Here is a 22,450-nt window from a genome sequence, read left to right as displayed (position 1 = left end):
ACATAACGATACGTAAGAAAGTCCACTAAGGGCTGTTGTTATGGTCGTGTCTAGAAGGTAACCTAAAAGTTGCAAAACTCTTGTGAGATGGTTAAGGTTAGGCATTGACCTTGAATGGGTAAGTTTAGGATTGGTCGTCGGGCAGCAAGTCTCGCCAGAGTTTTGCAAGTTTTCCTTCAACATCTGGCTTACCATCTAGACACGACCAGTTGTTATTTATTTGCACCAGTTACTGTACGTTGTTAAGTTACGTTGTTACGTTACATTGTTACGTTACGTGGTTAAGTTACGCTTTTAAGTTACGTTGTTACGTTACGTTGTTAAGTTACGTTGTTAAGTTACGTTGTTAAGTTACGTTGTTAAGTTACGTTGTTAAGTTACGTTGTTAAGTTACGTTGTTACGTTACGTTGTTAAGTTACGTTGTTAAGTTACGTTGTTAAGTTACGTTGTTACGTTACGTTGTTAAGTTACGTTGTTAAGTTACGTTGTTATGTTACGTTGTTACGTTATTATTTTAACACAAACCATGATCCTTTTTCTAACCTTAACGTTTCACAAAGGTATTTTTGGTTCAGAAACGTCAACATTCAGTGTATCTCATGGTTTGCAGAAATGTACAATGCCAACATTTGTTTCTAGTGACTGGGTTGGTTTTCTTCATGGTTAGCCCAAAAACTCCACTACATCAAGCATCATCACTGACTGATTTTTAAGTTTAGTTTGCTCCCGTTGTTTTACAGCAGTTTGTTAACACGACTGCTCTGGTGTATATTATTAGGAGTAGAAGAATTAAACGTATTGTTAATAACTGTTTTACAGGTGCAGTAGCATTATGATCCACGGCCAGGAGCAGTCACTCGATGACAACTGGAAAGATTCTTTCCAGAGTGCCTACATGGAGCTGGGAGGACTGGGAGAGAGAGTTCTTGGTATGTTTCGAAGCACCCGCTATTATCGGCCTGGGAATAGGTAATGGGGAGAGGCAGTTGGACACAGCACTCACCTTTTATAATCTCCTTGGTAAAGAGGGTAGATTAGCCACATGTCCCTGTAAAAGGGCAGAATGGTTTTATTGCAGCAGTGTGTATAAAGAAGAAGGCTTTGGCACTGCAGTCTTAACCAGAATCACAACAGCCTGACATGGAATCAAAACTGAAATTATTATAGTTATACAAAATGTTAGAGATATGGGTTTTCTACTTTTTTAGTATGTAATGTTGTATGGATTATGAGCTGGTAATTCAATTCAAACTAAACTCTAATATATATTTTGTACATGAAATAGCATCGTGAAATGCCATAGACATATTTTGGTTAAAAACAAAATCACTACCTGAAGTTCAACTTTCAATATCTCTAAAGTGTTCTGCATCCAGACTGAAATGTTATCATTCTGACAACCAAGGGAAAAAAAGTTGCTTGGCATCTTTTTAAAAAAGTGCCATAGGTAATAATTCTGTGCTATCATCATTTTTGTTAGAGTAGGTGTCACTTTTTTTCACACAGTGAGACGTGGAATAATGCCATTTTTTTAGAGTGAAACTCCTGAAATCGTGTAAATTATTCAATCTCAGTTATGCCTTGGGTGATGATGATGATGATGGGTCGGGTGTCTCCTGACAAAGAAAGGTTTCTCCATTTTTAGACTGAGCATTTTATTGTGTTTTGCTCTATAGGGATTCAAGAGATGCATATTTCAAGGGCTGTGGGTCATGAATTAATAAAAGTGGCTGATTCAATTTGTATTGCACACCTGCAACCTCCAAATCTACATCTAAAATTAAAAGTGATTTGTATGCATGAGGATCATTGCAGCGAGGACAATGTATTTTCTAAAGGTATCTCTCATATTTACATTTCTTTGTAGTGTTTTATTGTAAATAGCAACAGCAAAATACACTATATGTATTGTTTATCGGATGTTTTGGACTTAATAGATCCTTAGGGTTATGAAAAAATGTGTCTACTTTTTAACGTGCGAGATAAATTGCCAGAACAACAAAACAACAGTTGTTTTTTTTTTCCGTTAGCTGCAGTATACTTTGAGCTGTCAGTCAGTTCTGAACACTCAGCTTACTGATCCCTTTCCTCTTGCAGGCTTCTGCCACTTGAATCTGTCTTCATCCCAGTACCCTCGAGGATTCACCTTCGACTGCGAAGACACGAACTTCCCCACCGAGCAGCTCTGCTTCCTGGGTCTCATCTCCATGATTGATCCGCCGCGTGCCGCTGTGCCTGACGCAGTGGGTAAATGCCGCTCTGCTGGTATCAAGGTAATTGGTTCCACAGACTCAACCTTCATTGTAGTTCCTGAAAAGCCTTTTTTCCTGGGGCTTCATTTATCGGTCTTTTTAGAGAAGGCATTTGCATGTCAAAAGTCTTTTGAAATCACAAAATGCAGTACAAATGACGACCGATCACTCCAAGAGGGCCCTGATAGCTGATAATCGATGGATAAATGAAGTTCTATTGCTCAGAGGAAGCTGCTGATAACATATTCAGTGTAGACGCTCCAAAAAAGAAGCCAGCCAAAGTAACAGAAGCATAGCGAACTGTTCTCCCAGGACTGTTTTTGTGGAGGAAATTAGTGAAATTACCAAATCTTAAAGGTGTAGGATTTGGCAGCGTCTAGTGGTGAGGTTGCAGATTGCAACCAACTGAAACTTCTTTCGAGTGGCAAGCGTGTAGGAGAACTACGGTAACTGATGCAAAAACGTGAATGTCCCTTTCTAGAGCCAGTGTTTGGTTGTCCGTTCTGGGCTACTGTAGAAACATGTCGGCCCGCTCCATGCAGAGGACCCGCTCCATATGTAGATATAAACAGCTCATTCTAAGCTAACGAAAATGCCACAATTCTCATTTTCAGCTGATTATACACTAAAGAAAACATACTTATTCATAATATATTTTATTTTCTGCCAATAGATCCCCCTACATACTACACACTGGCCCTTTAAGAACAGCAAAAATCTCATTTTTGATGTGAAAATCAAGCGACAGGCGATAAAGGATGAACTCAATATCTTCCAACATAAGTTTTAGGAAAGATTCCTTTTAGTAAAATGCAAAGTCAATACATTCATTTTCATTATCAACTACAAATACTCACAGAGCAGATGTTTTGTCAGAAAAGTAATAAGCCGGGCTGAAGGAAGGTTAAACAACTTAAAATGGATAATGAGTAGAATGAGTCGTTCTAATTTTGAGGGGAAGTACTACAAATACGGGAAAGGGATTTGGCACATTTAATTTAAGGTACTGAAGTTATCATGCTTCCTTTGATAATGAATTTTTGAAAGACACACTGTAATTGGCTTAAAGAACAAACTGGAGGCAGAAGTGAGTGAAGATGTTACTAATGCTTAAGGGAAGAAAATGGTTGATGAATTTATGCTAAAAAAAAAAAAAAGACTGATGACAAGTCTGATAAAATGTTGAAATCAAAAAAAGTTTTCTGAGTTTTAATTTCAATATATCAGCTTTGTTTTGACTAAGGCATTGTGGCATTAACTCTAAATTCTGCCATGTCTTCTTTTGACCTGACAAAGATTTGACATTGATCAAAACATTATCTATTTAAATAAATCTGGAGTTAGAAATGGTGGCAGACATTACGAACGGGCAACACTGATATCTTAATTATACAAACAATTAAACACGTAAACTCATAACTAAACTGGGATTTAAAGTATGATTGTTAGAACATTATTCTATGTAAATTATATAATTTTATTACCTGTGAAGAGGCGCGTCAACATGCTTCATATAACTGCTAAATACTGACAGACATTGGGTGTACTGTCTGATTGAACTGGAGAAAGACAATTTCATACATACGCATATACACACCCACACAAATCCGGTGTATTTCCTCGTGGCTGAGCCCAGGAGGCAACTAGACGCATGGCTCTGTTGCTTTAATTACTTTTTATTGGATGTAGTGCTAACGTTTCAGTGAAATGTGCATCCTCAGTCCACAGCATCAGTCAAAAGGCTTTAGTGTAATATATAGCGCTCTATTTTTATCACATGCATTCAGTTTATGGGTGTATACTCAATATGACTCATAATTACTTAACTTTTCATATGAGACTCAGATGAAATATTCAAAATATGCTTTTCCTTGCAGTTTATATGGATGCAGTTATGGCATCATAAATTATTTTAGACTCAAAAAGCAAAGATCTTACTTTCACTTTTATTTAAAGTTATAACTTTACCTTTGGCCACCGAAATAGAAAATGTTGTATTCATAAATATCCCAGACATGGACAGGTTTTATTTGGTGTGAGGAACTGAGAATGAAACCCATTATACACTTTGTTCTATTGTTACTTATGTGATAAAAATGAGAAGAGAGGCTTTTAGTCATCTGCTTCTGTCCGTTTCTTTTATTTGGATGATTACAAAACATTTGGATGATATGTGTCACAAAAGCTCCTTAAGGACAAAAAGCAGCTTGCAAAGTCACACTAAAGGCACTTAACACTGAAGATAATAGAGCCGTAAAGAATAGTTCGAAGCTTCAGTTGCAGATAAAGATCAAGCTACACTAATATTATCAGTATTATACTATTTGTAGAAATACATTCCAGTGGTGCTGCATACAGTAGGATTGCTTCCAACTCGTGTGATCCAAACATTTCCAATGACTCCAGAGCGCTGTAAAGTCCAAAAAGTCAAAATTGATTGAAGAAAAATAGATGTCATCATTTCCAAAACATGTTTTTATCAAACAAAATATTCTGCTTCAATCCATATTTGTTGGTGTTTAGCCTTTCAAAAACAATATTTTCACTGTGGTCAAAAAACTATTTGCTCTCCTGCTGTGCTTGCTGCACACAAAGGGAAGCACACACCTGTATTAACAGCGCCGTCTAGTAGCAATCTAACAACACCATAAATTACATTTATATAACCACAATAACACATAAAAAATCTATTTTTTTCTTTCTTGTAAAATATTCAGACAAACATTCGAAGCTTCATTCGAAAACCCATATAGACACTTTAAATGTAAAAATAAAAAAAGTGACATTCAGTCCAGCCCTAGAAACTAGTATAACATTGTGGAAGGGAACTGAAAACATGCTGCCTGAAACCAGTCATACGACATTGTTAACATTGTTGCAGGTGTACTGGAGGTTGATGAAAGATAATGAGCACATATTTTGGGAAGTTGTAGCCAGCCTATGTAAAGTACGGTCACCATAGCTCTTGTTTTGGTTCACAAACCCTCATTTTGTTGGGTTTTGTCACAATCCCACTGCTCTCCCTATGGGAACACACCAAACTAAATGTTTGTTGCTGCCAGATTTGATCCCTTAACCCCTAATAGCGCCATTCTCTCCCAGTGTAACTACACAACACATTTAGATGACTTATATACCCTAAAGGCCCATACTGCGCTGTAGCTCACGCATGCTGTGACACATGACATACAGGGGAAAAACAGAAGGGTTTAATGGGATAATGCTCTGTGATGAATGGGACCTTCTGTCTGCCGTCAGGTGATCATGGTAACGGGGGACCACCCAATCACGGCCAAGGCCATCGCTAAAGGTGTGGGCATCATCTCTGAAGGCAACGAGACGGTCGAGGACATCGCTGAGAGACTGAACATCCCTCTAAGCCAAGTTAATCCCAGGTTTGTGTATGTGTGTGTGCGCCAGAGGAGGTTTAGGCTGTGTGCTCAAGCATCTTAAGAGTAACTTTTTGTGTAACTGTGTCTGTGTTTGAGTATGTGGGCAGTTATGTGTCTACAGGCAACCCGTTCTCAATCCCAACTCATCAAATACAGCAGCTTGGTCGGTAGCCATTGATGTCTGATACCGACACACAGACGCAGCCTTTAGCGTCTGTATGCAATGCACCGGGCTTTCAACTAACTCCAATCTAAACCCACCCGCATCATTATTAGATTTAGATGGTCAGAGCAACAGACATAGTATAAAGTGTGCGATAGTCCGCCTCGGGTGGCTCCCAGGAGACCACTGTTCGCGTCCCGCGTGAAACTAAAAGTCAACGTTGACTTATGTTGTCATGATGTCAGTCTTTAGTCACGTGAGTCGTTAGCAGTGTTGTAGGCAAGACCGCCTAAACCAAGACAAAGTCATGACCAAGACCAGAGTGTCGAGACCGAGACAAGCAAGCCCCCAGGAAGAGCGCCGGACGGTGGTACTACAACTTCCGTGTCTGTCACGTGATGCCATTGGGCCCAAAAATACTTTTTCCCATAGACTTACATTGGGAAAGAGATGAATCAACTCCCCAGTATGAACACTTGAATAATCCTTATTTAAATCATTAGGTCCTAAAAGTTGTAAAATGCACTAATAGCTGAATCCACAGTTATTTCCCTTCCTCCGTTCATGTGAATGAGACCCAGACGGAGGCTGGAGCGAGGGCTGGGAGGCGGAGTTAACAAGCCGTGATGACAGCATTCACAGCTGTGACCCCGTGACCAAGCCATGTGACCGAGCGTACGCTACTGCGTCTGCTCCATGGGCCCAATGGATGCAAAAGATCGCCGGAAGATCCGGGTACATTACCACTCGGAAGTCGAGCCATTTTGGCATCATGCGCCGCTGATCAACTTTCATAGGAACGAACGGGGCCCTGCCTCCAACGCTGTATCCAGTTCTCTTAATACATCCATGGAGTCAAGTCAAGACCAAAGCAGGGCACATTTACGATAAAATGTGGAACATGCAAACCATAGGCACTCCCCAAATTGATCTGAAAGATCCACATTCCCATAAAAACACCCACAGAAAACAAATGAAAATTCCTCTACATTGACCTCTTTTATCGCCATATTTCATTTCTTTCATTGCCAACAATTTAGTGATATCCCTGCAGTTGTGGTCTTTACCGGTCTTGAATTAAAATCCTGAGTCTTCTTTGTCTGAGACAGAGTAATAATGCGGTCAATTCCGGGACAAGACCAAGACCTTCAAAAAGTGGTCTTGAGACCGATCTCGAGTACTACAACACTCGTCGTTACTATCGTTACTCCTGTGAGAAATGTGAGTTGCTGGTCAAGTTAAGATCAACCACAATCTTTATATCTCTCTAGCATGAAAACGGAGGAAACAGCTACTCTGGCTCTGTCCAAAGGTGACAACATCTGCCTACCAGCACCTCTAAAGCTTTCTGTGCAAGAGATGCCATACAGAGCAGATAGACGTAACAACAGTAAAGTCACAATATGGAAAATCAGAATGACAATTTTAGGCGGATATGTGACGATTGATGGGGCTTTGCCAAGAAATAGTCTGGCACATAACAGGACTGTTTTTTTAATCTTCATGCTAAGCTATGCTAACCGGCTGCTGGCTCCAGCTTCATATTTAATAGACAGATATGAGCTTCTCATCCAAATCCAAAGTAAATAAGCGTATTTGCCAAAATGTCAAACTGTTCCTTTAAGACAGAAAGCGTGAAAAAGTGTGCTTGTGTGTGTGTGTGTGTGTGTGCTCGTTTGTGTGCGAAAAAGACACAGAAAAACAGACTTGAGGAGAAAGCAAGAAAATGTCAACGCTCCCCTTTGCATAATTGTCCCCGGTATCACTAACTCCTTACTATGTGTGTGTGTTTATGTGTGTGTTTCCCAGGGATGCGAAGGCTTGCGTGGTGCACGGCTCGGACCTAAAGGACATGAACCCCGAGTACCTGGACGACCTGCTGAGGAACCACACTGAAATAGTGTTCGCTCGCACCTCTCCTCAGCAGAAACTCATCATAGTGGAGGGCTGCCAGAGACAGGTCAATGGACAGGAGTGTGTGTGTGTGTGTGTGTGTGTGAGTGTGTGAGAGTTTGGGCCTTTTGTGTGTGTTTACATGGTTGAATGTAACTATGTGTGTGTTTGTGAAAGTCTGGCTGAATGCTTGAATGTGTCTGTTCATTTGTAAGTGTGGAGGCACGGTTGAATACAGGTGTGTGTATGTGAGTGCATGCGTGTGTCTGTGTGTGTGTGTGTGTGTGTGTGTGTGTCCCTGCCATTTAAGGCTGAATGCAGTTTACTGTGTGTGTAACTCTTTGTGTGTGTGTGAGTGTGCATATGTTAGTGCAGGTGGTTGAATGGATGAATGCAGGGTTTTGTGCATGCACATGTTTGTGTGTGTGTGTGTGTGTGTGTGCGTGTGTGTGTGTGTGTGTGTGTGTGTGTGTGCATGCTGTGCAGGTCCATTCGTGAGTTTGTGGTTGTGTATGTGTGTGTATCTGTGAAGTATATGATTAACTGTATATTCCACTCACATATGAAACCCCATATATATATTGCCTTAATAACGTGCTCAGCCTTTATGTTTGAATAGTTGAAAATAGATGTGTGTATGCACTTGCACACGTCCCCATATATTGAGGTCATGCTACAATTCACCCTGACTTATTCACTCTCACTCCGTGTGACTGAATGATTGCAACTCAATTCCATTTTTCATTTAATCTCCCCAGAGCTGCTTTGAAAAGACATTATTAAGACAGAAGGGGCGGGGGGGAAAGAGAGTGAAATGGAGAGAGAAAAGCTTAAATCACCGTACTTATCTTTCTGTTCTTGACACTTTTTGTTTGCCGGTCCTTGTGGGTACAGGGGGCGATCGTGGCTGTGACGGGCGACGGTGTGAACGACTCCCCGGCCTTGAAGAAAGCCGACATCGGCGTTGCCATGGGGATCTCCGGCTCCGATGTGTCCAAGCAGGCGGCTGACATGATCCTGCTGGACGACAACTTTGCCTCCATCGTCACCGGAGTGGAGGAGGGTGAGTACGGGGGACTGAAGGAGAGAGAGAGAGAGAGAGAGAGACAGGGTGACAGAATGGAAGAATAAAAGAAGGAATAATAGTGAGGAAGGAAGAAAAGCAAGTCAGAGTAACAAAGGGAAAGGAGATTTAAAAACGTTTATGTTAAAACAAAATTCTGCCAGCAGGCTCCTTTGTCATGTAGCAATAGAGACAGTAGATTATTATTGAATAATGTGATATGAATATTATTGTGGTTGAATATTATTGTGGTTGATTTCACACGGTATTTAACTGATTTGTGACTTCTGACTTGGACTATAGTCATACTACAGTCACACATGGACATGGGACACCACCACATTAAAGGTGCACTGTGTAAGATCATGTTTTGATAGTTTGTTTATTGGCTCGGGCCCGTGGCGGCAGAGAGAAGGGAACGACTCGTGTTCCCATTTCGTCCTGCGGCCGACAGGGCTCCGCTTTGCCGGGAGGGGAGCGTGCAGCGGCTCCGAGGAATGGAGCTGTTGCAGCTCGGATTTGGCGGGTGAAAACCCCAGCGCCGGAGGTCGCAGCAGGCTGGTGCTGGGTCTAAGTTGTGCAACAGAAAGTTTGCTGATCTGCTGCGGAGTCGGGGCAGTCCCCCAGGGATCAGATATCCAGTGCTGGGTGTTTGCACTGGCTGAATTCAAGCAAACTGCTAACTAAAGTTTGTCTCTCGGAGTCGCCGCACGCTCTACTTCTGGTGAAGTGGTCTCCTGGAGGGTGCGAGTCATTTTCTCGTTTCTGCCACTTTGGATTAAATTCAATAAACTATGAAAACGTACACGGACCCTGCACCTTCGACAAGCCCTCGGGTCAGCTCTACTTCTTCGTCCTCTCGTGTTGGACTGAGGGCAGACTGGACGCTAAAGTGACTCACTATCACCTCACGAGGTACAAGTGGTATTGCAAGACAGGATGGGCCGAGGCTAGCTTATTAGCGTGCTGAACTTTTAAGTCTTGACTGACTTGAGACTCGACCTCCTAAAGACTTGATTTTGCTTGAGACTTTACAGGAAAAACATTCAAGTCTTAACTGGTAAAAACAAATAAGACAGCACCAAGTGGGGTCTACATATTTTATTTGTATGCCTATGTATTGAAACGACTTGGTCTCACACAGCTCTGTAAAAAACACTATTAACATCTTTGAAAGTAAGGAAAATATTGAAACGTTGAACTTGAATCTTGACCCGTAATTTGCTTATTAAGACTTGTGAAGTGAAATTGCTGTGCCCTCAAGGCCTTGACTTGAGAGTTACTCTGACAGATTTGAGATTTTGACTTGAGGCTCGCCACAAGAGACTGGTATTTAATTAAAGTGAGTGTTGCTAATATGGTCTGAGAAAAGACCATTAGTAATGTGGATATGCTGACGAAGCATTCAAAGTCATTTTTTAGTTCTGGAAGTCTGGAAAATTAACTCGAACACGATGAAGCAGCAGAATAAAACAATATTCAAACTATACCATGATTGTATGTAACTAATATCCCATCCAAAATCTACACATATTAATTATATATTTATATACATGTATATATCCATAAAAGGAACCATTTCTCTTTCTTGTATTTCTGATTGCTGCAGGTCGTCTCATCTTTGACAACTTGAAGAAATCCATTGCATACACGCTGACCAGTAACATCCCAGAGATCTCGCCCTTCCTGCTCTTCATCTGCGCTAGTGTTCCTCTTCCACTGGGAACCGTCACCATCCTCTGCATCGACCTGGGCACTGACATGGTGAGCGATGGGGAAAACTCAATCCCTTTGTAGGCATGCTAACAGTTTCCTTCATTATCTCAATCAATACTTTTGACTACAGTAAGTTCCTGAAAAATGAGAACTTAATAGATGTATAGACTGCTGCCAAACCTGTATTGTTTTTTTAAAGGAATATTTTGGATTTTTTTGAAGTGGGGTTGTATGAGGTACTTATCCATAGTTCCATAGTGAGTGTATTACCTGCAGTAGATGACGGTCGGCACGCCCCCAGTTTGGAGAAAAAGACAGGAGAGCCAGCATGGGAGCAAAGCAATATACTGCTGCGGACGTAGCAGAAGCAAAATGTACTGTATTTAAGACACCTAAAAGGAAGATTTTTTTTAATTTTACCTCTCAGAACATGGGAGTTGTGTTATTGTGTGACTTTGGTGAATCCGAACTAACCCTTTAAAACCCCAAAGTCAAACAATAACACAAACTAACTAACCGATCTAGGCAGCGGTACACCAGCAACCCCCGTGTTCTGTGAGGTAAAATTACTGTTTTTGTCTATGGAGTCTGGTGGTTTTGAAGAGAGCATAGATGGATATTACGGCTTCAGTTCCCTGTCGGAAAGGGCTGTCTGACGGCAAAGTAAAGCGGTGAAAATAGTCTAAATATAGTATACACGTAAAGGTCCCATATTATAAAAAAGTGAGATTTTCATGTGTTTTTTATTATAAGGCAGTTAAGTATTGAAACACTCAATCCACAGGGAAATACACACAGCCCGTATTCAGAAACTGTGGATTTGAAACAAGCTGTCAGGATTTCTGCCCATTCGTGAAGTCCCGAATATACAATATTTAGACCCCTGACACAATTTGAAACGTAGACATTCTAAATGTGTCCCAGTTTATTCCTGGTTGCAGTGTATGTGAATATCATCAGCTGACAGGAAGTACACATGGACCCAAGCTGTTGCCTAGCAACGCAATTCTGTTGCAATTCCGTCAAAATGCACTAAAACGGAGCGTTTCAGACAGAGGGTAAATACAGGCATATTCAGGCTGACAGTATAATAAAGTTTTTTTTAACATTACAGCATGTAAACATGTTCTAGTAGAAACACAAAATACAAGTATGAGCCTGAAAATAAGCATGATATGGAACCTTTAAACTGATATAGATTTTTTAAAGTGTCTAACATATGTTTTGCTGCTGCCCGTCCACAGCAGTACATTGCTTTGCTCCCGTGCTGGTACTCATGTCTGTTACTCCAAACTGGTGGAGTGTCGACCTTCATCTACTGTAGGTAATACACTGACTATAGATAACTACCTCATACAACCCCACTTCAAAACAGCAACCTATCCCTTTAAATGTATGATGTTAATTGTTGAACACATCTCTCTGTTTTCCTGGCCTTTTGAATGCTGGTTTCTAGTGTTTGTATTTGACAAATGGAAGCTTTTAGGAAAACTTTCTCACATTCAGTTTACAGGAGTTTCAGAGTAGGTCATGACAACAACACATATGCTTTTAGATTTATCTCTGTTTATTGGGTTATATCCCAAAACACTCTCAGTGCTCAAAGCTAATTGTCGGCTAATTCTAGTGATTCTTCTCAATGAAGGGATGCTAATTGTTAGCATGTTGCACAGCTACAGGCAAGCTAAAGGTGACATTAAGGGGACTGGTGGTAATGCTGGAGTCAAATATGTGTGCCTGAAGGTAAAAAGAACATAACATTTGGTTTAATTTGTTCTTTCTGTCAGTGGGAGAAATTCGCTTTTGGCTCACCGCCGACGTCCATTTGTTCAAACAGAACAAAGGCCGGGTGACGCTCACACACAGATTTACATTTCACAGCTCTGCCATTTCCAGATGCCAGTCTCTCCATTGTATTTCCAGCAGCAACAAAAAGAGATGCTGGCACGCTGCTTGCCTGAGGGGCGTAATCCATCATTGCAAAAGAAAGGAAGCACAGGATGAATATATTCAAAAGGACTTGTTCGGTTGTGTTCATTACTGTAACTTTAATTTTTCCTGCTCTCAGCCACCAGACAGTAGCATGCGGCTGAAACTGGTTCTAATACATCCCAATGAGCCAATAGCAAGACTGGTAGTAATGAGGTACATGTACTATAATGGCCTCATGTCCAACTGCCAAGAGGCATTTTAAATCTCCACAGGTTAAAGATAAAGAGGAGCAGCTTGCCACAGTCACATTGTTAATAAAGCAGCTCCACTTATTCTTTTTTTCTCAGATGACATCAAATATGAACTTCTTTGGTTTTCTAGCAGCAGGACAGATTTGTTCGTGTTCACAAATATTTACTCAACTGTCTGAGATCACAGGGATAGTGCATTCTTTATTAACTGGATTCCTCTTCAAAGAACGGATGATTGAAGTTTAAAAGCGTCTTATTTGTGTGACTGTTTTGCATATAAAAACCCTTCCCTTCAAAGTAACATGTCTGCGTGTATTTAAGAACCGCTGGTGGAGTGAACAGCTGGATGTCTGTTTTGAAAAGTAGGACCCAAAAAAATGAAAAATATTTAAATATTCAATAAAGTACCTGAAAAGTGTTTATAGTACAGTGCACAAGTATAATTAGAAATTTCCCATGTCTGCTGGTGGGGTTGTTAACAGCTTGTTAACAGCTTAGTTCAACTCCAGGCAACAGGCTTGAGGGCTCTGCTGAGATTTAGCAGTGACAAGCAGCACTCGGAGTCTGCGATGATTATTTTTAGCATGCATTGCCATGTGGAAAAGGACGGCTGCAAAAGATGTTTATCAAAGCAGGATGTGGCACACTTAAGAGTGCTTCACATTTGGATAATACACACACACGCACACACACGCTTTCAGAGGCGTAAAAAATCAATGCCAAGCATAGTCGCATCCTTTTCCCTCTCCTTGTCTTTCTCAGCGGCAGTGGGTCAGGGGAGGCTAACACCAAAACAAACTGGATTTGTAGACCACAGAGCATGTGTTCAGTTTCACACAGTGCCAAGTCCCCACCTCAAATCCCACCTAAGTCGCAGAGATACCCTGCCCTAAGTCACACATATTGCTCTGGTGCTTACCTGGTAAAAACCAGCCAATATACGATCTTTATTACGTACAGAGACCTTTCTACCCTCCTATTTTATGAGTGTCTTGAAATTCACTATCAGTCTCTCTCCTCTAGTCTCCTCTCGCCGCCCCTCTCTCTGTCACTGTCACCGTTTCTTTTTTCACTCTCCTTGCCCTTTTTTCTGTCTTTTCTCTCCTTCCCCTCGGTGATTGAATGCAGAATTATATTAATGGTGATATGTCTTGGGTACCCTGTGTCTGGCGCTGTCATCATGCCTTTGTACCGTTGCCACGAAGACAAATTCGCGAACATTTATTGTAACAGGGTGCATAAAGTGAGCTGATTCTTTTCTGTCCTCCCATTTCCTCTCCAGGTTCCAGCCATCTCATTGGCTTATGAGACAGCTGAGAGTGACATCATGAAGCGCCAACCGAGGAACCCCAAAACAGACAAGCTGGTCAATGAACGCCTCATCAGCATGGCGTACGGACAGATAGGTTTGTCCCCTTGTGGCTCATAATGTCTTTGGACCACCGCTCTTAAACCTGAATCACTGTGACAGGCTGCTTGTAGTGAAGTTATGGTGATAATAAACACCACAGGCATAAAATCATGAAATATTGACATTTATCAGAAATCTTGGCATTTCTTACTTCTTAAAGTTTGGGTAAGTACAGTTAAGGAAAATAGATCCAGAGGTGAGCAGACAGTCAGGAGAGAGCCCCACGATTTTCTTCTAATTGTCGTGACATTTACAGCAAATTGAGAGCGGGGAGTGCAGCTATTTTTTACTTCTTGGTCATATTTCACTGGTTGGAGCCTCACTTGAATGCATGCTTTTTTATCTCTGGTTTTATATGGTTTGGGAATAGTGAAACTCAAAGGCTGGCCCAATTTTTATAGGCTGTTAAATGGGTCAAAATATAACAGGGCTTCATTGGATGGCATGCGATTTAAAGCTGAACACGCTCAAAACAGCCGGAAACTCACATCAACTATCATAATTCTTCCAAGATGACCACCACCGGGGCAAAACTTTTACAGGTTGCATCAAATCACATTTACTATCTGCTGCTCTGACATTACAGCATGAAGTCCTGAAGCATCAACAGTGAATATTTAACTGATGATCTGATAGAGAGTGACATGCAGTAGAGTTGCAACACTATAAGCGAGCACCAGCGAGGAGCAGTAAAAGTAACAGCATCGAGAAAACAGATGCAACCAATTTTCTTATCGTTATTTTAAAGGGTATCTTTGGTATTTTTCAACCTTGAACCTATTTTCCCATGTTTTTGTATCTACCTGACTAATAGGAACAACAATTTCTGAAATTGGTATTTTGGTATTGAGAGAACGCTGTAGACGGCAGCTGCTCACAAGCTGCTATATGGTGCTATTGGGGCAAGCTGGCACCGTCATTTATATCCACTAAAAGTACTTGTTTTTACCGTAACAGGCTCTGATTGTGTCTGATAATGTCTGACATTATGGAAAGAGTCTCGCTCGAGGAGAAGTCTCGTTGTGAAAACTGGCGTGTTGCCGGAAGACAAAGGTGGAATAGTGGAATACATCCATGGTGGAAACGCGAGTGTCAGCCGGGCAGAGTTTGTTGTGTTGGAGTACAGAAAGTGTAGCTTAGTGTTATCTAAAAGATTGTCAATGTAATGGCTGAATATTTAGATGATTTCCACAATATGGATGAGATCTTTGAATTTGATGGCTGCCCGTATTTATTTGAGCTAGAGTATACATATGTTTCACAACGAGACTTCTCCTTCAGCGGGACTTTGACACAATAACAAATAGACTGGATCAAGAGAAAGGTAAGAAAAAGGTTTTATTTCTCTGTAGGGTCTTTTCTATAATGTTGTCAGACACTTATAATAACAATCTGAGCCTGTCAGGGGGTGAAAACAAGCACGTAACATTACATTGATGCTGCTCACTTGCCCTGACAGCTTGTTTAGCGTTCTTCCTCAATACTGGACCATTTTCAGAAATTGTTGTGCCCATTAGTCACTCAGACACATAAACACGGGTAAATAGGGTGCAGGTTGAAAAACACTGAAGTTAACCTTTAACGTCTATCAACATAAACACTGACCTGGTGCAGGGTTTCAATTTAGCAACATAATGAACGAGATGATTAACAGGCATTGTCTCGGTCCTTAATCAGTACTTGTGCAGGTTTGGTGTATGTGAAGACTTTAGCTCTAGAATAAGATGTCCATCATGTTGAAGATGTTACGCCCACTCTGACAAAACACATTTCCCAACATGAAATTAGAACTCACTATCGGCTATTATTGCAGTCCTCAGCTGTCTGGAGCTGTTTACCGGGGAGGGAGGAAGATATAATCACCTTAGCTGTTGCTGACGTGCACAGCAGGTGGCTGAATGTCAAGAGTGTCAAAAATGTGCACTTTCCAGGTCAATTTATTTGTCACATTTTGGTATAACTCCTGTAAATAAGTGATACAAAATATTGGACCATTGGTGTTATTAGTGCTGCTGTCGTCAATGACACCCATTATCTATAAATCCTGTTATTTTCCTACTTGCTCTGCAATAACATTGCCCCTTCTGCTACACTGTGATGGGATACAACAGATGAGTAAAAATCTAATCCAATGGCACACAATGGTGTTCTTGTATCCATCCATCCATTACTGTAGCTGTAATTTATACTAATATCCCAAAATGAATGTGATGATGGTTTAAGTAGCGATGACATTAGTGTCTTCAAAACACCACAAGTAAAATAAATCATATTTTATTCTACAGGTCAGAAATCTCCTAATAAATTCTTAATAACTTCTCGGTTTTGTTTAATTGGTACGCTTCGAATTAACTGATTATAATTAAATGCTAGCGTAACGGACAGAGTATTTAGTCAGTGCACAGCAGGTCAGATAAACATGCAAATTATTTATTTATTTAACTCCTTACAAACTCAACACAAACAGCTAAACTCTAACTGAAATAACAGAACTTAGTGTCTATGTTCCCTAAACTACCACCAAATGACATAGTTCTTTACAGGAAACCTATTTGGGAAATTATTAGGAAATTACAGACCCGTAAAATAAAGCGCCGCCATAATATGTAATATAATATTTAGGTAACCTTTACTAAGAACACTGAGAATAGATGAACAGCTGTTTTGACGTTGATCTCTTGCACATTTTTTCTTGTTTCCAGGGATGATCCAGGCTCTTGCTGGTTTTTTCACCTACTTTGTGATTTTGGCTGAGAACGGCTTCCTTCCAGGTTTTCTGGTAGGTATCCGCATCAACTGGGACGACCGCGGAGTCAACGATCTGGAGGACAGCTATGGGCAGCAGTGGGTAAGGACGGAGCGAAGACAAAGACAAACCAGCACACCCTTTGAATATTCCCATACTTCCCATACACATACTAATATTCCCATATAATAAATACAATGTGTGTTTCGACGTTGCAGACCTACGAGCAGAGGAAGATCATTGAATTCACCTGCCACACCTCCTTCTTCATCAGCATCGTTGTTGTGCAATGGGCTGATCTTGTCATCTGCAAGACCAGGAGGAATTCCCTCTTTCAGCAGGGCATGAAGTAAGTGAGGGAGAGCTGGAGCAAAAGATGGATAGAAGGATGTAAAATAAACATGTAGTTAGGGAGGCAGATTCACCTTTAAAGAGCGGGTCCATCTGCGTTTTTTTTTTTTTTTCAAATGAAAACGCCCTCTCAGCTGTTAGCAAAAAGCAGTGACGTAGTTTACCAAAGTACGCAAATAAGTAAGGTTGTGAATAATGCGAGTCAAAGGTAGTTGTGTTAATTTTGGAATTAACTGAGAGGGATAGTTTGGATATTTTGAAGTGGGGTTGTATGTATACTCCCGCGTTCTGCGTGGTAAAATTACTGTTTTTGTGTATGTAGTCTGGTGGCTTTGCAAAGAGCAATATAACGGCTTCAGTTCCCCGTTGGAAAGGGCTGTCTCATGACGAGGTAAAGCGGCTGTGGACAGTAGCAGCAGAAAAACATTTTAGGCACCTAAAAACATTCAGTTTAAGTGTACATTATATTTAAAATATTTCCACCGCTTAACCTTACCATCAGACATGCCATTCTAACTGGGAACTGAAGCTGTTATATCGCTGTCTTCAAAACCACCAGACTCCATTAAAAAAAATAGTAATTTTACCTCGTAGAAGACGGGAGTTGCTGGTCTACGACTTCATCGATCAGTAAGTTTGTTTGTGTCATTGTGTGTGATCTTTCAGATCTGAACAAACTTGGCATCCACAGGAAATGGACTTGCATTTATAAAGCACTTTTCTAGTCTTCCGACCACTGAAAGCACTTTACACACACATTCATACACTGATGGCAGAGGTTGCCATGCAGGGTCCATCAGGATCTAATGTTAATACTTATTCATACACCGATGGCTCAGACTTGGGGAGAAAGGTTAAGTGTCTTGCTCAAGGACACTTCGACATGTGACCTGAGGAGCCGAGGATCGAACCGCCGACCGTCCGATTGGTGGACGACCTGCTCTACCTCCGAATCCCAGCCAACCCATTACATTGTTTAGCTTCTGTGCCGGTACTCCTGTCTGATTCTCCAAACTGGGAGCATGCCAACCGCCTTCAAATTTACTGTAGGTAATACACTGACTATAAGGATGTATATATATTCTGTACATGTAGCAACGTAATCACTCAGAAGCCTACATCAGGTCACGTAGGAAAAGGTTTTTAGAAGGGCTTGGCAAAATAGCATCTTGATGCTAAAACATAGCTACTTTGACCAAAATTTGAAAGTTTGGATTTGAATACAGGACCGCCACAGGGAAGCTACAGAATGGTATAAAAACCTCAAAAAACTCAGAAATAATGGCCCGGCCCTTTAAGTTCGTAATTTGTGACATTGATTTGTATATTTTTGAAGTGTTTCTGATCAGTTTGAACCTTTTCCTTTCCTTTTTTTCTGTTCCACAGGAACCGAATCCTGATCTTCGGTCTGTTCGTCGAGACCGCTCTGGCTGCCTTCCTCTCCTACTGCCCTGGGATGGACATCGCCTTGCGCATGTACCCGCTGAAGTACGCTCTGCATATGCATATCTCCACCGAACCGAAAAATAACCCTCTTAAAGACCTAATAGGCTGCTATTAGCCTGTCACTCTCGACTTTAAATGAAGTCTGTGATCTTCTTAAACACCACGTTGTTATCCTTAATATTCAAAAATGGCTGCAATGAATTTAACAATTTGCCTGTGACTCACTGCTACTCCATCCATCCCCGCCCCCCTTGTATTCCATCTCTCTTCCTCTCAGGCCCCTGTGGTGGTTCTGTGCCTTCCCATACAGTCTTCTCATCTTCATTTATGATGAGGTCCGTAAATTCATTCTGAGGAGGAGCCCTGGAGGTAAGCACTTATTAAGAGAAACCAAGATTAAAAGGTTTCAACCTTCTTTGTCTCGTTAATAAGCTGAAAGAAAAAAAGATTACCAAGTGATGGTGTAGAGATTGACACCGCTATCTCAGGAACCACATGTGCCCTTTTCTATCAAGACCTCTTCTCCCGTCCTCTGTTCCTCTCTCAGTCTTCCTACTGTCCTTATATACACATCCTTAAAAAAGTAGACTGTCCATTCCTTTAAAGACACACTGATTGACAGAGTCGCCACAGCTCTGCTCTGCTGATCTGACCTGATAGATCCCAGCAGGCATTTGGCAGATGGTGACATGCAGTTGAAGATCAAGTTCAATGTCAGGCAAAACGAGCACAAACATTATATAAAAACAACATAGAACTGTTTTGAACTGAGATCAGAAAGGAATGTACAGGTACCAATTATGTTGGTAATAATTATGGTTGATTATTGACGACAAATGATGTCAGCTGCAATTCTGATGTAATTCTTAAAACATGGGTTTGCAACACGGTTGCCAGCTGTCAGATTGAAATCTCTTTCATTTTTGTTTTTTGGGACAAAGTACATGATGCAAATTTTTCAAATTTGCATATTTTTCTCCTGGCAGATTTTAATGCGGTTATTGTCATTTTTTCCTCATGTATTATAAAGCAGGAACTGTGGTAATTTCCATTTAAAAGTTACTATCAATCCCTAGCTTTAACCAATGCTGCTGAAAACCAGCAGGCTTCCAGCGAGCCACTCAATGCTGAACAATTCTCCAGCTTTCAAAAAGCTGCAGCCTCCGCAACACTTGACTGATTACTGTTTGTCTTCCAGGTTTGATTCCCGACAAAATAGCATGTGAATGCGCTGCTGTCTGGCACTTTGCTCAGGAATTCAATTTGATAAATGGAGCATAAAACCATGGCAAATAAACAAGACAACGTTCAGTGGTGAAAATCACACATCACCACTGGAATCGAATTTGATCTGATTCTTGGGCCAAAGGCTGCATCTGCACTAGATTTCAACCTCAAGTCCTCTATAACTTTTTAAAGGGAATATATTAGTAATAATAGAGATGTCAGTTAATAATAGGTCAAAGTTAAAACAATAATAAGGCGTCAACAGAAATTTGTTTAAACAGCACTAATTTCTTTAACGCATTAACACAATCGATCTTTCGGAGGTTGTAGCAGGCTCAGTTTTAAGGCTAGAGTGATGATGCTGGCATCATATGAAACTAGAAAACCTAAGAAATCCATTGGTCATGTCATACCAGCTTGTCGTGAAGGAGGTTAAATAACGCTCCAAACTTACGCAAAATTTTGGCAAGGAAAAACTGGCATGGCCATTTTCAAAGGGGTCCCTTGACCTCTGACCTCAAGATATGTGAATGTAAATGGGTTCTCTGGGTACCCACGAGTCTCCCCTTTACAGACATGCCCACTTTATGATAATCACATGAAGTTTGGGGCAAGTCATAGTCAAGTCAGCACACTGACACACTGACAGCTGTTGTTGCCTGTTGGGCTGCAGTTCTCTATGTTAGGATTTGAGCATATTTGTTTATGCTAAATGCAGTACCTGTGAGGGTTTCTGGACAATATTTGTCATTGTTTTGTGTTATTAATTGATTTCCAATAATAAATATGTACACACATTTGCATAAAGCAAGCATATTTACCCACTCCCATGTTGATAAGAGTATTAAATACTTGACAAATCTCCCTTTAAGGTACATTTTGAACAGATAAAAAATTAGCGATTACTATGGACAATCATGCGATTAACCGTGACTAAATATTTGAATCAATTGACAGCCTTAATTAATAAGTATGTTTTCTTTAGTGTATAATCTCCTGAGTTTTCGTTACCTTAGAATGAGCCGTTTATATCTACAAACAGAGCCGTCATGTTGTAACAGTAGCCCAGAACGGACAAACCAAACACTGGCTCTAGATAGGGACACACACATTTTCATATTTTTGAGTCGGCCACCGAAGTTCTCCTTCACGCTTGGCCCACAGGAGAAGTTTCAGTCGGTTGCAATCTGCAACCTCACCGCTAGATGTCGCCAGATCTTACACACTGCTCCTTTAATATATCTTGCTAGTGAATAGACGGGTGAAAAACGTCAGCCACTTCTAATTTTGTTGATGGAAGCAGTGAAGAAATATGATCATAAATTATTGCAAAAGAACGTTTAGTGATTCTTCTTTTAGCCTGAAGGTAAAATCCTTGAGCAGCGTGTGAAATGTCTAACATGTAGGCAGCTATCTTTATGGACTCCGACAACTCAGTGAACATATGTTAAACTTGCACCATGAAGCAGATTATACCTGTCCAACGCCAACAGAAACAGTGGAGAATGATGAGAAAGGAAATTAAAGCAGGCTGATGAAGACTCTTGAGATATGCCCCAAAGATCATACACATGATATGGACACACTACAATAGCTCCAAATCTGTTCACTGCCACGACGCTTCAGCTGATGAGGGCCAAGACATGGGGAGACAAATACAATTTATCGTGACAGTTAATCATTTCTGTTAATCTCTGTGTCACGGGCTGCTGATCAGACTCTTAGAGTTATAAGGGGATTCATTTGGAAATGTACAGAGACAAAGACAACGAGATGAATACAAATAGAGCGATACAAAAGGTTATTATGAAAACTGCTCGCCTGTCATTTTGGTCTCTGACACTTTTCCTCTTTTTCTCTTTCTGTCTCTCTCTCTCTTCCAGGTTGGGTGGAGAAGGAGACATATTATTAACATTCAGAAAATGTCAATTTGAATTGTGTGTCTGTGAGAGTGTGTGTGCGTATGCGTACATGTGAATTTGTGCGTGCCTGTGAGGGTAGAACCGTGTGTGTGTCAGTTGTAATATTGCATGGATCAGTTCACAAATCTGATTATCATGAAAAAAATAACTGCTCAAAATAGGCTTTTGATTGTGCTTTGAGTTTCTCCTTTTTGTTTTCTCAGAAACCAGCAGAACACCTATACTGTATGTGCCTTACAAAAACTGTTACCAAAGTCATTTGGCTATAGAGGAATACCAAATGTCGTTCATCATGTGAATTGTACCAAATAAAATGTATTCCAAAATATGCCTGGCCATTGTTTTATTTTAATTGTTATTAATTGATGTTGTGGTCCATAGTATTCCTTATTGGGAGAAGATATTGAACAAGTTGTCAAGTTTATCACTAGATCTGCCTTTGTATATGCAAGCCAATAAGTACAGTAACAAAAAATTGCGGTACAAAATTGCCAAGATATGACTAAGGTGATTTAGAAACTGTGTTTGCCAATACATAAATCCCCAGAGTGCACTGATACGTTTATTTTTCAAATATAAAATGTCCTTCTCAACATATTTTGGTCACAATTCTTTAAAGGGTAACTTTAATATTTTTCAACCTGGGCCCTATATTCCCATGTTTTTGTGTCTAACTGACTAACG

At 40.7% G+C, this 22,450-nt stretch overlaps 1 protein-coding gene across 2 annotated transcripts in view; it reads left to right on the top strand.

Annotated features, from left to right (window-relative positions):
* Nucleotides 1-22,094, top strand: part of atp1a2a (ATPase Na+/K+ transporting subunit alpha 2a) — a 50,970-nt gene extending 28,876 nt beyond the window's left edge. For both annotated transcript variants that reach the window (XM_074652143.1, XM_074652144.1), the window contains exons 13-24: nucleotides 821-930; nucleotides 2,099-2,274; nucleotides 5,512-5,648; nucleotides 7,618-7,768; nucleotides 8,596-8,764; nucleotides 10,374-10,528; nucleotides 13,946-14,069; nucleotides 16,777-16,922; nucleotides 17,039-17,169; nucleotides 18,558-18,659; nucleotides 18,895-18,986; nucleotides 21,728-22,094. In XM_074652143.1, coding sequence (XP_074508244.1) covers nucleotides 821-930; nucleotides 2,099-2,274; nucleotides 5,512-5,648; nucleotides 7,618-7,768; nucleotides 8,596-8,764; nucleotides 10,374-10,528; nucleotides 13,946-14,069; nucleotides 16,777-16,922; nucleotides 17,039-17,169; nucleotides 18,558-18,659; nucleotides 18,895-18,986; nucleotides 21,728-21,756 — 1,522 coding nt within the window. In that variant the 3' untranslated portion in view covers nucleotides 21,757-22,094. The remainder of the gene's footprint in view (nucleotides 1-820; nucleotides 931-2,098; nucleotides 2,275-5,511; nucleotides 5,649-7,617; nucleotides 7,769-8,595; nucleotides 8,765-10,373; nucleotides 10,529-13,945; nucleotides 14,070-16,776; nucleotides 16,923-17,038; nucleotides 17,170-18,557; nucleotides 18,660-18,894; nucleotides 18,987-21,727) is intronic.
* The last annotated feature ends 356 nt before the right edge of the window (nucleotides 22,095-22,450 follow it).

This window comes from Sebastes fasciatus, chromosome 11 (assembly GCF_043250625.1).
Source record: "Sebastes fasciatus isolate fSebFas1 chromosome 11, fSebFas1.pri, whole genome shotgun sequence".
Lineage (NCBI taxonomy): Eukaryota > Metazoa > Chordata > Actinopteri > Perciformes > Sebastidae > Sebastes > Sebastes fasciatus.
The sequence above is the reverse complement of the archived record's forward strand: the minus strand, read 5'-3'. Positions and strand labels throughout refer to the sequence as shown.